At 40.9% G+C, this 15854-nt stretch overlaps 1 protein-coding gene across 7 annotated transcripts in view; it reads left to right on the top strand.

Moving 5' to 3' along the window:
- The window catches only part of DUSP22 (dual specificity phosphatase 22), a 63154-nt gene extending 47549 nt beyond the window's left edge, over positions 1 to 15605 (top strand). For 5 of the 7 annotated variants that reach the window (XM_005307066.5, XM_065584890.1, XM_065584889.1 and 2 more), the window contains 3 exons: positions 5381 to 5455; positions 7339 to 7510; positions 12296 to 15605. In XM_005307066.5, the coding sequence (XP_005307123.1) occupies positions 5381 to 5455; positions 7339 to 7510; positions 12296 to 12481 (433 nt within the window). In that variant the 3' untranslated portion in view covers positions 12482 to 15605. The remainder of the gene's footprint in view (positions 1 to 5380; positions 5456 to 7338; positions 7511 to 12295) is intronic. The other 2 variants (XM_065584891.1, XM_065584892.1) reach the window with 1 other exon arrangement.
- Positions 15606 to 15854: the final 249 nt, after the last annotated feature.

Below are 15854 nucleotides of genomic sequence, written 5' to 3'. Positions count from 1 at the left end.
CATGTCAGAGGGGTGACTGCTCTACTTGGCCTTATGGGACCTCTTGGATTGGTCCAAGAGCATTTATGCCCCCTGTCAGCCACTCAGTCCCAGAGAAAGTCAGCTTCTCCAGTACCTATAACAACCAGAGAAGAGCCTCCTCCTAATCTACAACCTCCCTCTTCCTCTCTGGGTTCCAAAAAGGAGGGAACTAGAGAGGAACTCCTGAATATTTTCCCCACATATTTCTTCCTCTTCCCCAGAGGAGTCCATCGCCCCAGAGTAAACATCACCACCTCTTGAGGACTTTAAAGGTTTTCAAGACCCCATTAGGAGGGTGTCTACATCTGAACAAACTCCCATTCTGGGAAAGGTTGCCCATCCCATTAATTAAGCCTTGCTTGAACTTGCAAAGATCCTTTGGCAGACACTGGTCTCTATTCCACCCACTGCCAAATGAATGGACAGATGGTATCAGGTTCTCCAGCAAGAATTTGTGTATTTCTTCACTTACCCCATCCCAGACTCATTAGTGGTGACAGAAACAAAAGAACATTTGAGGCAGTCTCGCCCTCAGGCTACCCATGAAGGATAGGGAGTGTAAGAGACTGGACCTATATAGCAAAAAGGCTTGTATTACCACGAACCTTCAGATAAGGGTATCAAATTACCTGGCATTTTTGTCCAAATGCACCTTTATAAACTGCTCAGAAATTTCAATTTTATTTATTTATTTATTTATTTTTGGACAAACTGCCTGAAGAATATAGGGATCACTTTTTGGTCATTGTCTTCAAGGCCATCTCACTGCTTGAATGTCTGTCCAAGCAGCTATTGGTGTATCCGATCCTGCATCATGTTTGATGGGTACAGCCATCTCAATGAGACACTCTTTTTGGTTGCAGGTCTCTGGCATTCCTAAACAATTAAAAATGCAATAGAAGATCCTACCATTTGAAGGTGCTAAACTGTTTTCTCAGAAAACCGATGACGCCATGCACATGTTGAAAGATTCTTATCCATCGCTTTGTTTGCTGGGTGTTTACACCCCAATAACTAAAAGAGGAAGCAGTTTGAGGCCCAAAACACAGTACAGAGCTTACTACCAGCAGAGATCTCAGGATGCCTCTAGAAGGAGATCTAAGCCGCTTAGATGTCCCCCATTGGCATCACAGACCCTTCTCACCAGACTTTTTGTACACTTTGAAGCAGTCGTTTTGATATCTTGATTGATGACTGCGTGCTGACCATGTTTCATCTACTACATCCAGACCCTCCATTTTGGAAATGCTGTCTCTCTTTTATAGTGCATGGACGGAGATTATGTTGGACAAATAGGTGCTCAGCACAGTAAGAGAAGGATACATTATCCAGTTCATGTCCTTTCCTTTCCTCAACCTGCCTTCCTTGTCTCTTTTCAGGGACCCATCTTATGAGGTTGTTTTACATCAAGAAGTACAGTTTCTGTTGGAATTGGGGGCAAGAGAGGAAGTTCCTTATCAACACAGAGGGAAAGATTTCTATTTCTGCTACTTTCTGATTCCTAAAAAGAGAGGTGGCCTTCGGCCCATTCTGGATTTAAGAAAGCCAAACCATCTTATCAAAAAGACAGTCAACTTGACATCTATTACCAATCTCAGAGAGGGATATGCTGCCCTTGACCTGCAGGATGCGTATTTTCACATGGCAATATATCTTGGCCACATAAAGTATCTTTGATTCAAACAACATGCACTGCCCATACACTGTGCTGCCCACCAGCCTATCCTTGGCCTAAGGGTATTTATCAAGTGTATGATGGTAGCAGTAGCTCACCTGCACCGTTTAGGAGTTAAAATATTTCCCTACCTGGACAGTAGGCTTGGTCAGAAAAGGTCAGGATCTCACAATCAAAAAAGCATTCTTGTCATCAGACATCTGTTCTTTGGTCTAGATTGAAAACTGAATGTAGAGGAATCAACATTACAAGCAGTGCAGCAAGTAAATTTCATAGGGGTAGATCTCGATGCCACAATTCCCATTGCTTACCTCCCGACAAACAAGTTCCAGTCCATGGTCTTTGTCCGAGAGCTTCAATTCCAACCTGAGGACCACAGTGAATTCATGTCTAGAGTTGTTGGGTCACATGGCCTTGTGTACGTAAGTGAACTCAGCATGCCAGACTTTACCTCAGATGTCTGTAGACCTGGCTTCACTCAGCATATCATCCAGCAAACATTTGCTGGATATGCTGCTTTGTGTATCTGCCCAAGAGCTTCAGCCCCATTAACACCTCAGAATGTAGGCAGAGGGGTTCCATTCCTTCCACCAGAACCAACTATGATTTTTGTAATAGATGCGTCCACCAGGGATTGAGGGGCCTATCTGAGTCAACTTCAGGCTCAAGCACTTTGGACATCTAAGGAACTTTCATTCCATAAAAATATGCTGGAACTTTGAGCTATTCTTTGGGATGCAAGGTGTTCATCACCATCAGGTGGTTCAAGATCTTACCAACAACATCACTGCTGTGTTTTATCTGAACAAGCAGGGAGATGAAAGGTTGTCTCAGCTATGCCAGGAAGCGATCCACTTGTGAAACTTCTGTATAAAGACCAATATCTCACTAAATGTCTTTCACCTCTCAGGAGTGAGGAACGCTATATTGCAGATTCCATCAGCAGATACCTCATAGATCATCACGAGTGGTCAGTAAAGAGGCCATTCTGCAGCAGAACTTCCATTAGTGGGGTTATCCAATAATAGACCTCTTTGTAACCAACCTGAACAATAACTGCAGGAGGTTCAGTTCTAGGACAGGTCACAGCCCAGGTTCTATTATTAATGTCTTTATTTTTTCCCTGTTTGGGACATCTGGTGCCATGTTTCCTCCAGTCTCTCTGATTCCAAGGATGATAAGGAAACTAAGAGATAAAGAACCTTAAACCTCATAGCGCTTGCCTGACAAAGGCAGTACTAGCACATGGACCTACAGCAACTCTCCATCTGGCCACCCATACCTCTATCTCTGCTTGAGAATTTCTTGTCTCAAAACCAAAGCAAGTCACTGCACCCTAACCTACAATATCTTCACCTAACAGTATGATGATCTCTGGTTGATCAATGAGGAGAAAGTCTGCTCCTGAGAAGTCCAAGCTGTTCTGGTGAACAGCAAAAAGGATTCCACAAGAGCCATGTATGAAGCAAAATGGAAAAGGTTTTCAGTCTGGGCGGAATCGCATCAGTTATCTCCTGATAACACAGAGATTAGACATATTTATGCCAGACTACGTTACTGCATCTGAAATCCTTTGGTCTCTCAGCTCTCCGTTGAGCAGCAATTTCTGCAGCACGCCCACGAGTGGACAGGTTTTCAATCCCCGGTACCCATATTTTTAAGGGTTCTTATCCACATATACCCTCCAGAGTCTGAACCAGTACCTTCATGGGACCTGAATTTTAATATTGTCCCATTTGGTGAGACCCCTCTTTGGACCTTTGGCAGCAATGTCCTTGCTTCTGCGGTCAGTGAAAATGATGGGATGATTGGGAGGGCTCTGACATTTTACCTGCACCTCACAAAGTCTTTCAGATCCTCTCCTAGACTGTTTGTTGCCTACGCTGACAGGGTTAAAGGGCAACCTGTTACAGTCCAGCATATTTCACATTGAATTTCAGATTGTACTGAGCTTTGTTATGATCTGGCAAACATCTCTCTGCAAAGGAGCCCACTCCACGAGGGTTCCTTCCATTTTGTCAGCCTTCTTGAGTAACGTTCCTATAGCAGCCATTTGCAAAGCAGCAATGTGGTCATCTGTATATACCTTCTCCAGATACTGTTACTCAAGGTTCATTAGAGGACACCAACTTCAGCCAGTTGGTGTTGCGGTCTCTCTTCAAGTCATCTGATATCCACCAGCTGCAAGGAAACTGCGGGTGAATCACCTACAATGGAATGTGTGTGCACAATCTCCCCACGGAGTCAAAAATGGTTACTTATCTGTACAGTAACTGTTGTTCTTTGAGATGTGCTGCGAGATTCTGCGACTCTCCCACCTTCCCCGCTACTTTGAGTTTAGCTTACCATCAGTGCAAAGAAAGGGAGAAGGAGATGGCAATCACACCCCTTTATACCCTTGGTTTGGTGCATGAGGATAGCGAGGGCGCATGTGCTGCCTGCTGGTATGGCTGGTAAAAGTCTCTGGCTGGAGTGTGTTGGGTGCACATCCACCTACAGTGGAATGTACATCTTGAAGAACAACAGTGACTGTACAGGTAAGTATCAGAGGGGTAGTTGTGTTAGTCTAGATCTGTAAAAAGCAACAAAGAGTCCTGTGGCACCTTATAGACTAACAGACGTATTGGAGCATAAGCTTTTGTGGGTGAATACCCGCTTCGTCAGATGCACCGGTAAGTAACTGTTTTTTGTTATGAAACATTTATATTGCAGTAGCACCTAATGGCCACAATGAGGTTGGGCCACATTATGCTAGGTGCAGTACAAGCATATAAAAATGACCACCTACACTAAAGAACTTCCAGTCTAAAAGATGAGACCTAATGAGTGGATGAGCCAAATGAGTAGGCTGAGACTGAAGGCCTGAAAGACCGGGAAACAAATTGTAATAGGATGTGTGCAAGTTCTTGGTGGTGGTGGGGCTACACTGTGGAGGGCTTTGAAAGTAAGGAGAAGAAGTTTGTATTTCATGCAGTGGAAGAGAGGGAACCAATGGAGAGAGTCTTGAGTCGATTGCTATAGGTGGAGTAATGAGCCAAGAATGATGATCTTAGCAGCATTTTGGAAGGATTTGAGTTGGGGGGAGGATGGAGTTTGGAGTTGTCAAAGCCAGAGAAGAAGAGACTACAGTAGTCAAAGTGCGAAGTGATCAAGGGCTGAACAAGACTTTTGGCAGTGTGATCAGAGAGAAAAGGTGGATCTTGGAGATATTGTGCAGGAAGAAGTGGCAAGATTTAGACATGGCCTGGACGAGCTTGGGTCGTTGTGATGTCTGCTGTGACAGAGAAAGAGGAGGGAAGGGAGGTCTTTACGGAAAAAATCAGGAGCTCTGTTTTGGTCATGCTAAGTTTCAGTTGATGGCAGGCCTCCACAAGGAAATGTCAGAAAGACAAACGAACATAGTTGCACGCTGAGAGGAAGGGAGGGAGATTTGTCAGTCATCAGCAGAAAGTATTTGTCAACGGTGACTATAAGAGTGGTGCCTGAGATACTAAAGTTTCCATTCATATTTAAAATAAGGAATAATGAAGGCAACTGTGTAGTATCTGTTGGTTGCTTTTTAATGTACTGTATTGTGCGAACCATATTAAGTGGCTTTTAAAATATTTTTCTCACTTTTTTTCTCTTAGTCATGATTTTACTAAAGCCCAGTGCTTTGTATTTCCCTCTTGCTTCTGTTTTCAGGACAAGACATTTCAAAGAGAGCATCAAGTTTATCCATGAGTGCCGGCTTAGAGGTGAGGGCTGTCTTGTTCACTGGTACGTATGTCAATTGTTTAAGAATATTCTTAATTTCCCCCCTCCATTTTGTTGTCAGTGATAAATTAGCGTTGCCCACCCTTCTCTTTCTTTTTTAATAATAATACTTTTGTACTTAGATAGCACCTCACATCTGAGGATCCCCCATCAAAATTAAAAATGCTCGTTAAGCCTGGCTCCACTGTGGATATTGAGGCACAGAGAGGTTAAGTGGCTGCCGGAGCGCGCGATGTGTCAGTGGCAGAGCCAGGAGTGAAATCCAGATCTGCTGACTCCAGTCCCCCACTCGGACCTTGGAACTATCTGTTCCCTGTGTTCTATTTTACCAATAGTGTTGCATCATCTATTTTTCTGATTAATGCTAGTCACCGTTTTCTTCTCTCACAGACAGTTCCTGTAATCCTAATAATTTTATCAGTTCCTGTTGCAACTATTTTTGCTGCTTTAGGGCTGCTGGAAATTTTCCTCTCAACAGAAACTGATATTTTAAGCTTCACTGAAGCATTCAAATATCACAGCTGTTTCGAGCAGATTACTGATTAGAGAGGGAGTCCTGAGACATTAACTGCCTTCAAAGAGTTGGAACAGAGAAAAGGAAAGCCCATCGTGGTTTTTCTTACTGTCATTGCTTGTGGTCCTTGTGCATTGCTGCAATGTCTAACCAGCATTTCAAAACCGATATCTAGAGGCAGGTCTAGTAGTTTGAGCACTGGACTTGGAGGTAGGAACTCCAGCATTCTAATCCTGTTCTGCCATTGGCTCATTGTGTAGCTTTGAACAAGTCGATTAAACTCTCTGCACCTCACTCTCTTCATATATAAAATGGGGATATTGACCTACTTCATGAGGGTGTTCTGAGACAGTTCGCTGATATTGTGCTTTATCATTTATATTCTTTGAAAGTGTTAAGTGCTAAGTGAGCAAATCTACAACTGTCACTCAAATGTATTTTTTATCTATAGTAATAACACCACTTTTCATTCAGAGCTGTCAAACCACTTGACAGTGGTAGGTTCTGTCATTCTCCCAGTGTCACAGATGGTGAAACTGAGGCACTGAGAAATAAAGTCTCACGGCATGTCCGTGGCAGACCCAGAAACAGAACTGAGAACTGAGTCCTGTGCTCTAATTGTTCAACTCAGTCTGAAGGTTTAATGAATTTAAACCCAATCTCATTAAAATTAGAGCTCTATTTGTGCTGGAAAAGGCTGCCTTCTTATTTCATGACCCTATTCTGTATGGGGGGGTGTTTTATTTTTATGTCTGGATAACTCATATCTAGTTTAAGAAAAACAACAATACAAAATTGTTCTCATGCTTTCTCATGGAAGTTTTGTATTTGTTCTTTGTTTAAAAAAACTCTCATCTGAACTGAATTTCAGTACAGCTCCTCTCTTGGGGTGCCCATACTGCATGCAGGTTTCAGAGTAGCAGCCGTGTTAGTCTGTATCCGCAAAAAGAACAGGAGTACTAGTGGCACCTTTAGAGACTAACAAATTTATTTGAGCATAAGCTTTCGTGGGCTACAGCCCACTTCATCGGATGCATAGAATGGAACATATAGTGAGGAGATATATATACACATACAGAGAACATTAAAAGGTGGGAAGCTAATTAATTAAGAGAAAAAACTTTTGTAGTGATAATCAAGATTCACTCCTCTACATTTTAAGGTCCAGTACATAGACAACATAAAGATATCTCAATAGTTCTATAGGAACAGCTGCCACAATGTGCTCATTACTTTAAACTCCTTAATTTAGGTAGTATATATTACTCTGTAAAGTGCTGTGTAAATTTATGATGCTATATGAGATAATGAGCGTATTTATTTTAAGACTTCATATTTTGTATCTATTTATTCTGTCTCATGTCTGCTGCAGTCTTGCTGGAGTCTCCAGGAGCGTAACTTTGGTAGTTGCTTACATCATGACAATCACAGACTTTGGTTGGGAAGATGCATTGTCTATTGTACGAGCATCGAGATCTTGTGCCAATCCTAACATGGGCTTCCAGAGGCAGCTACAGGAGTTTGAAAAACATGATGTTGACCATGTAAGTGATTTTTGTTGACCAATTTGGTTTCTTAAGGCATAAAGTTTTGGACTGTATCATAACTTTAGAAGGTTAAAGATTAGAAGATAAATGGCCCACAATGCGGCAATAATACAAATGTACAAGTGATGCTCATGTAAAAATTGTTTTTTCACATCTACCTAGATGTTAAAGCAAGAAAAAATAGTTTTTCAAATTAACAATGTTGTAAACAAAACCTGAGATCTGAAAGTCAAGCTGGGTTCTTGTCCTGGCTTATGCATCATCACCAGTAATAAACGTTTTGTACAATCGGAACTTAACTAACAACTGTGAGGATGATGCATGAACCAGAATGGAATCCAGCTCCTTCTCCTTGAGCTGGGTTGGTTCTGCAGGGCTAACGGGAGTTTAGAAAAATAGTAATAACCTGTTTTTGTCAATAACATAAACAAATACAGCTGAACACACACCTGGAACAGGTCTGTTGAGTAAGGAGGTACTATTTTTACATAATTGCTTTTCTGACCATAACTCCATTTTACATTGCTCAGCACATTTCTGTCCTCTATACTTTCTCAAGACGCTCTTTTAAAAGAAAGTAAATAAGGTGAGGAGGTTGGCTTCATTTTTCTTCCAGGATTTCTTGCAGCAGAGAGCTGAGAAATTACTGTGGCATTTCAGGAATGCAGTTTTCAACTGTAAATATTTGTTTTTTGAAAATATTTAACTGAATATTTCCTGGGTCATTCAGAACTGATATTAATGGGTTAGTAACTGACTTTTTAAGATACAATATAAAGGGACTTTCCAGACTGGTCTCCTTTCTCCCTTATATGAAGGTTTACAGTCATTTCAGATCTAATTGGACTGAGCTAATAACCCTAATTGTCATTGTATATGCAAATAACCTTGAAAAGAGTAACGTCTTTTTTTTTCATGTCACAATGGAAGGATGCAGCAGTTTCTTCACTGAAAGGATGGCACTAGGCTAAAAAAAAAAAAAATGCTCACCTGTGGACATAAGTTGTAGCAAGCTATTGTATCTCTCAATCACAACTTTTGGGACCATATCCTCCACAGGTGTGAATCAGTGTACTTCTATTGATTTCAATGAGGATCTGGGCCTGAGTTTTTAATTACAGCACCACTTGTCCCTGGTAGCTCTGTACAAAGTATATTGGGGTTTCAGGACGTTTGATCCATTAGATTTGATCTTCTAGGCTTTTAGGCATTGAAGATCATAACATGTTGTGTATCATTGATAAATTTCCCTTAGATGTGCATTTAGGGCAGGAATGGTGTCCCTAGCCTCTGTTTGCCAGAAGCTGGAAATGAGCGACAGGGGATGGATCACTTGATGATTACCTGTTCTGTTCATTCCCTCTGGGGCACCTGGCACTGGCCACTGTTGGAAGACAGGATACTGGGCTAGATGGACCTTTGGTCTGACCCAGTTGGGCCATTCTTATGTTAAGGTCTCATCTTTGCTATGGCCTCAATATAAATATATTTTGCTTATTCTGTATGTGTTTGATCCTGCAAGAGGCTGAGCACTATGGTCCTGATCCAGCAAAACACTTAAGCATGTGCTCAACTTTTAAGAATGTGAGCAATCCCATTAATACCTTTACGACTCTTTGCATACTTGTGAGTCTGTGTTTAAGTACTTTGCTGGGTCAGAGCGCAATTGCCGAGTTCCTTACAGGATCGATCCCCATATAGTTACTAACTGAATGGATACCTCCACTCTAATATATTTCATACTCTTCCTAAACTTGCCAAACATTACACAGTTGATTAAGGAAGAGTCATGTGACCTAAAATAGTTTTGCATTCATAGCTAATCAGTGATAGCAGGGCTTGGAGAGGGAAGGTGCTGCCTACGAGCCTTGCTTTGCTCAGTTGATTGACAGTAGTGGAGAATATAGAATAAGCAAGAATAAAGAGCAGGAGCCACTTATTTTTTGAAGCCCCCACGCCCCCCCAAACAGCTGAGCAGAGTAAGAGCAATTGTAATTGCTTCCGGATTGAGGCTTCACTGCCGGGTTAGGTAAGTGGGAGACGAGTCAAGGCAGGAAGAAGGAGAGGCAGGTTAAAGAATTTGCACACATTTGTAATGTGCTTATTTGATACAGCAAGAGATTATAGGCCAGGTCATCAGCTGGTGTAAATCGACATACCTCCATTGAAGTCATTGGAGCAATGCTGACTTGTACCCGCTGAGGAACTGGCCTTATGTAAAACGTTGAATGCTTAAAACGCCTGGTTTAGCTCCCAATCCCACAAAGACTTATGCTCATACTTAACTTGACACACGTGAGTAGCCCCATCAACATCAAACTAAGCACATGCATAAATCTTTGCAGGATCAGGGTCTGAGGCTGTAGTTGTATCACACATTGTATCTGAGACTGCAATGGAATCTTTTTTTCTTTTTTTGGGGGGGGGCAGATGCATATTTTATAAAATGTTAAACATTTAAAAGTTTTCCTTCCCTTCTCCCTGCATCCAGCTAAATAATTTTAAAAGCACAGTAATGCACTTCTAAGTATGTATTAAACAGCCTATATACTACACCCCCCAGCATTGGTATGTTGAAACAAGAACAGTCATATTGGGTCAGACCAATGGTCCATCTAGCCCCAGTATCCTGTGTTCCGACAGTGGCCAATGCCAGGTGCTTCGGAGGGAATGAACAGAACAGACAATGATCAAGTAATCCATCCCCTGTCGTCCACTCCCTAATCCATCCCCTGTCGTCCACTCCCAGCTTCTGGTAGGTCAGAGGTTTGGGGACACCCAGAATATGGGTTGTGTCCCTGACAATCTTGGCTATAACCTTTGATGGACCTATCCTCCATGGACTTACCTAATTCTTTTTTTAACCAATTATACTTTTTGGCCTTCAGAGCATCCCCTGGCAATCAGTACATTGTGTGTGCAAAGAAGTACTTTCTTATGTTTGTTTTAAATCTGCTGCCTATTGATTTCCTCGGGCGACCCCTTGTTCTTGTGTTATAAAGGGGTAAATAACACTTCCTTATGCACTTTCTCCACACCATTCACGATTTTATAGACCTCTATCGTAGGCCCCCTTAATTGTCTCTTTTCCAAGCTGACCAGTCCCAGTCTTTTTAATTTCTCCTCATATGGAAGCTGTTCCATACCCCTGAGTCAGTTTTGTTGCCCTTCTCTGTACCTTTTCCAGTTCTGATACATCCTTTTTGAGATGAGGCGACCAGAACTGCACCCAGTATTCAAGGTCTGGGCGTACCATGGATTTATATAGTGGCATTATGATGTTTTGTGTATTATTTTCTATCCCTTTCCTTATGGTTCCTAACATTCTAACTTTTCATCATAGTTTTTTTTGACTGCTGCTGCACATTGAGCAGATGTTTTCAGAGAACTATCCACACAAACTCCAAACTCTTTCTTGGGTGGAATCCGCTAGATTAGACCCCATAATTTTGTAGGTATAGTTGTGATTGTTTTCCAATGTGAATTATTTTTTATTTATCAACATTGAATTTCATTTGCCATTTTGTTGCCCAGTCAACCAGTTTAGTGAGATCTCTCGGTAACTTTTCGCAGTCAGCTTTGGACCTAACTATCTTGAGTAATTTTGTATCATCTGCAAACTTTACCACCTCACTGTTTGCCCCTTTTTTTCCAGATCATTTATGAATATGTTGAACAGCATTGATCCCAGTACAGATTCTTGGGGAATGCTGCTATTTGCCTCTCTCCACTGCGAAAACTGACTGCTTATTCCTACCCTTTGTTTCTTATCTTTTAACCAGTTACTGATCCATTATAGCACCTTCTTTCTTATTCCATGACTGCTTACTATGTTTAAGAGCCTTTGGTGTGGGATCTTGTCAAAGGTTTTCTGAAAGTCCAAGTACACTATATTAACTGGTTCATCCTTGTCCGCATGTTTGTTGACAGCCTCAAAGAATTTTTAGATTGGTGAGGCATGATTTCCCTTTTCAAAAACCATGTTAACTCTTCCCCAACATACTGTGTTCATGTTTGTCTCTGATAATCCTGTACTTTACTATTGCTTTCAAGCAATTTGTCTGGTAATTAAATTAGGCTTACTGGCCTGTAATTGCCAGGATCGTCTCCGGAGCCTTTCTTGAAAATCAGCATTACATTAGCTATCCTCCAGTCATCTGGCACAGAGGCTGATTTAAGCAATAGATTACATAGGCCAGTTAGTAGTTCTGCAATTTCATATCTGAGTTCCTTCAGAACTCTTGGGTGAATACTATCAGTTTAATTCGTTCATTTATTCCAAAACCACCTCTGTTGACGCTTCAGTCTGGACAAGGACACCATGAATGTGAATAGTTCCATAATTTACCTTTGTGCCAGGTGACATTTAAATTGGTAAAAATGGCCATTACTCTGCCAGTTGTTCCGCCCAAAGTGTGATTGTATTTGTGAACAAGCACGTGCTGTGGGAGTACCCGATTCCAAATTTAGAACCCAATGCAGCAAAGCACTTATGTATGTGTGTAACTTTTTAAGCATATGAGTGGTCCCATTGACTTGTTTAAGTGCTTTGCTGTTTCAAAGCCATAAAATGCAGTATTTGGGGCACTCTTCTTTAGACAATCAGGGTTAGAATGTAAAAGGTTTAAATGATGTGATTTGGAAATTATTTTGACTCCTTTAATGTTCTTGAAAAGATGTTGATATTTACTATTAAAGATACTGTGGTGTAAGAGGAGTATTACTTCTGCATCTGGTTTGTGTTAATAATTAGCATATCTACTATATGTTTAACTTCTCCAGTTCAGGCAGTGGCTGAAGGAAGAATATGGAGAAAATTCTTTGCAGGATGAGCAAGAAGCCAAAGTTCTTCTGAGTAAATATAAAGAGCAGGCAATGATGCAACCAGGTGCCGGAGGACGACAGTGGAATAATAACTTTTCCTCACTGCCTTCCCTGTCATACAACAACTACACAACAGAGACCTAATCACTCCAGGCTGGATTCACTTTCTTTTTTCCTTCGACCTGTTTAAAAACAGATGTCACCAGTGTCCCCTCCACTCTCTACGGAAGTCATGCGAGCTGTACCCTTGTGGAAAACTTAATGAAAATACTATACCGCGCGCGCGTGTGTGTGTGTGTTTGACACAATTTTACAGTTTTATGTAACACCACTCTCTGTAAGCTTCTCTGCTGAGGGGCACCCCTTATGTCAGAATCTCACTGCCCTCAAACTCCACCCCCTTTATAATATGTGTCTCTCTCTAAAACACACTCCCCCGTGCACATGATAACATTGTCTCCAAAGAATGAGCTTCCAAAGTGTGTGAGCACTTTTGTATTTTTTGCTTGTGCTGCGGGTTGCTGTTTGACCTTAGCTACCTCAAAAATGCTGTTCTTGTCACTGAGGTTGTAAATGCAACTTTGAAAATTGCCTCGATTTTACACTTGATGAATGCAAAGTGTGTGTGTCATAAAAAAATTTATTTGAGAGGTTTCTGGCTTTCATTTAAATTATTCATAGTTGTCACTAGTTTTAATTAAAAATTAAGATTAAGTAGGAAGATTCAAGATGTGTGAATTCCATCTATTTTGCCAATTTAAAACCAGTGGTCAAATTTGTCAGAGTGCACATGTAAGCAAAATTTTAAACCAGAGTAAAAAAAAAAAAAAACTAGAGGCCAAATTCTGGTTATTCTGATGTAAATCAGGAATAGCTCAGTTGACTTAGTTGGAGTTATTCTGGATTTACAACAATGTAACTCCAAACAAGTTAATGAAGTTGTTCCAGATTTACACTGGTGTTATGATGAGGAGAATTGGATACAATGTCCTTACTTTTAGTCTTTGATTCAGAGCAAGCAGAGGTATTGCTTAAAGATTCCAGAACAGAGAAGGATGCTCTCCCATCCTGCAAGGACATTTCAAGAGAATCAAGCCATTTTAAATATACAGAATATGCAGAATGTCCCAGTCATCCACAATAAGAGAGACATTCAGCACACTGTATTTAACCAGAATTTTTTTTATTTCATGTCCTATGATATGCTAACTTACAAACATTTAACGTGGTACCCTTTGATGCTTGCTGCCAATGTCTTCACACAATGATGAGCTCTGGGATGGACTGTAGGGGTATTTTTGACATCTTATCCATTTTAATGGAATGGAAAGTATGGATATTAAAAATCCATTAACGCAAAAATTAGGATTTACATTACTACTGTATTCCATCTCCAATCTGCACCAGAATTCTATGTTGTGGGCCTCATACTAGCACTGTGTGGTGCGATATTACATATGGTCAGAACAAATTGTGACTGTGTTGGTGGTAGGTGTTGGGATATTGTAGGACTTGGAAAAGTCTTGCCTTTTGTTTCCAACCTCATAGCTTGCTGAATCCCATGTGGACGTGTTACTTAATCTTTGCAGACCACCGTCATTAATAGATAACACTTGGCTAGCAGGCAAACAGGTGACTGTATGAATTTCAATAGGAGACCGGTTTAGTGATTGCCCAAGACAATACTACCTTCTATGCATTAGACCGATGGAAGCTTCCATTCACGGTCACTAGTTTTTGTAGACTGGAGACTTTGTAAAAGAGTCTTACACGCAAGATTAAGAATGATGATCTCCTTGTTCAAACCTGTGTAATCACAATAAGATATATATGGCATTTTTGGCACTTGCACCAAAAAAAGACAGATCTCAAAAGTATTCCAAGAATTTACAGCAGGTGTGTGTGTGTGTGTACACAACCTACACACGCACACAGAATATATACCAATGTTAACTGCATTTGACACATGTTCCAGAATGTATTGTTGCACTTCTCTTTTTCCACAGCAACACTGTAAGTGCTGATAAATTTAAAATGACTTTATACTGAGAACAATTGGAGACATCTGTTAATGTTTTGTGTTCAGGCTTGTTCTTTGCTTTTTTGTTTTAATTGGCTGGTTGACTGCCAAAGTGTCAACCTCTGAAACAACATCATTCGATGCCTGCATAGTTGATATGTCTCAATAGCCATAAAGCCCACACACTTGTGAAGCTGCAACTGGAAAGAAGACTCAAGAGTAAAGTAAGAAGATCCATAGATGGGAATTGGAGTGTTATGTTTCCAGCACACACCAACTCTTCTTTCTCTTTAATGGACCAGAGGAAGGTATCTGGCTGGGATAGAGTAGATCCTCATCTCCTTGATCTTCAATGGTTGTGTATCACCCTCCTAAACCCAGGCCACAATTGCACCATCTTCTCCTTCAAGAGAGTAGAAAAGAATTAAGCGGGTGAGAGGGCAACAGGAGCATAGTGAAGCCTGGGCTATCCTGTCCCTATGGGGAGTGAGACTGTAGGATCTCCTGCATTAGTAAGTTATCAAGGCACAGAAGGGATGGCAATCACAGCTAAACCTTGCTCCATTCCTTTAAGAAAGGAGCGAAAGAGACATTGTCCAGAAACCTGGCACAGTCTCTTCTCTTACCAGCCTTCCAGTGACAGTAAAGGGCTACTTGACTGTGTGGATATATGATTATCCACCAGAGGACAGTCAACATTCAGGTGTTTGACTGTAGCAGTAAAGACTGTGTTCAGTTTTTCCACATACTTTCAGTATTGCCTTTCTGTATTTCTAAGCCTCTGCTTTATTTTGCCTTCCACTATCAAATGCATGAAACTTATTGAGCATCCTGATTTACACTGATAACTTACTATTTTGTAAACTTAATTTTTTTTTGTGACTGCAAGCAAACATTTTAGCATGATTCTACAGGTAACTTCATCAGTATTTATTACCCTGATTTTAACCTGGAAACAGTTGTTACTTTGATTTTTTTTTTTTGAGTGATTGGAAAAATATTATGGCAAATTCTATCTTTTTAAAAAAAATAGCATTGATTGTTTATAATGGTCACTGTATATAACTAAGTCAGTGAAAGAGCAGAGTAAATACTTCAGTCAGTTAGGAACTGTAAGCCCAGTGAGCTTGGTTCTCTGTCTTCCTTTTGACATAATAATGAAGCCTCCTCTTTGGTTGCTTTTCTCTATGGTTTGTATTTAATAAGTTCTACAATTTTCTATAAATAAAAGTAAATGTTAATAGCCTATCTATTTGTGTATTTTCTTGAAAGACCTAAATTAATATTCTCTGCTGGATCCCTGGTCCTTGGCTAGCATCCCTACTGTTTGCAAAGAGAGCCTATCACGAACTGATTCACTCTGGTGTTCAGGTGAAGTTGCTCTTTCCATCACAGAGATCTCTGCAGCCCAGGAAGGCTCCTGAATCCTTCCATGGGTTCATTGATCTCTGCCAAGTGAGTCAAGAAGTGCCACCTGGGGGGGGAGGAGGGGACAGG

Source organism: Chrysemys picta, chromosome 2, assembly GCF_011386835.1.
Source record: "Chrysemys picta bellii isolate R12L10 chromosome 2, ASM1138683v2, whole genome shotgun sequence".
Classification (NCBI taxonomy): domain Eukaryota; kingdom Metazoa; phylum Chordata; order Testudines; family Emydidae; genus Chrysemys; species Chrysemys picta.
Note: the sequence above shows the minus strand (reverse complement) of the source record. Positions and strands in the feature narration are given on the sequence as shown.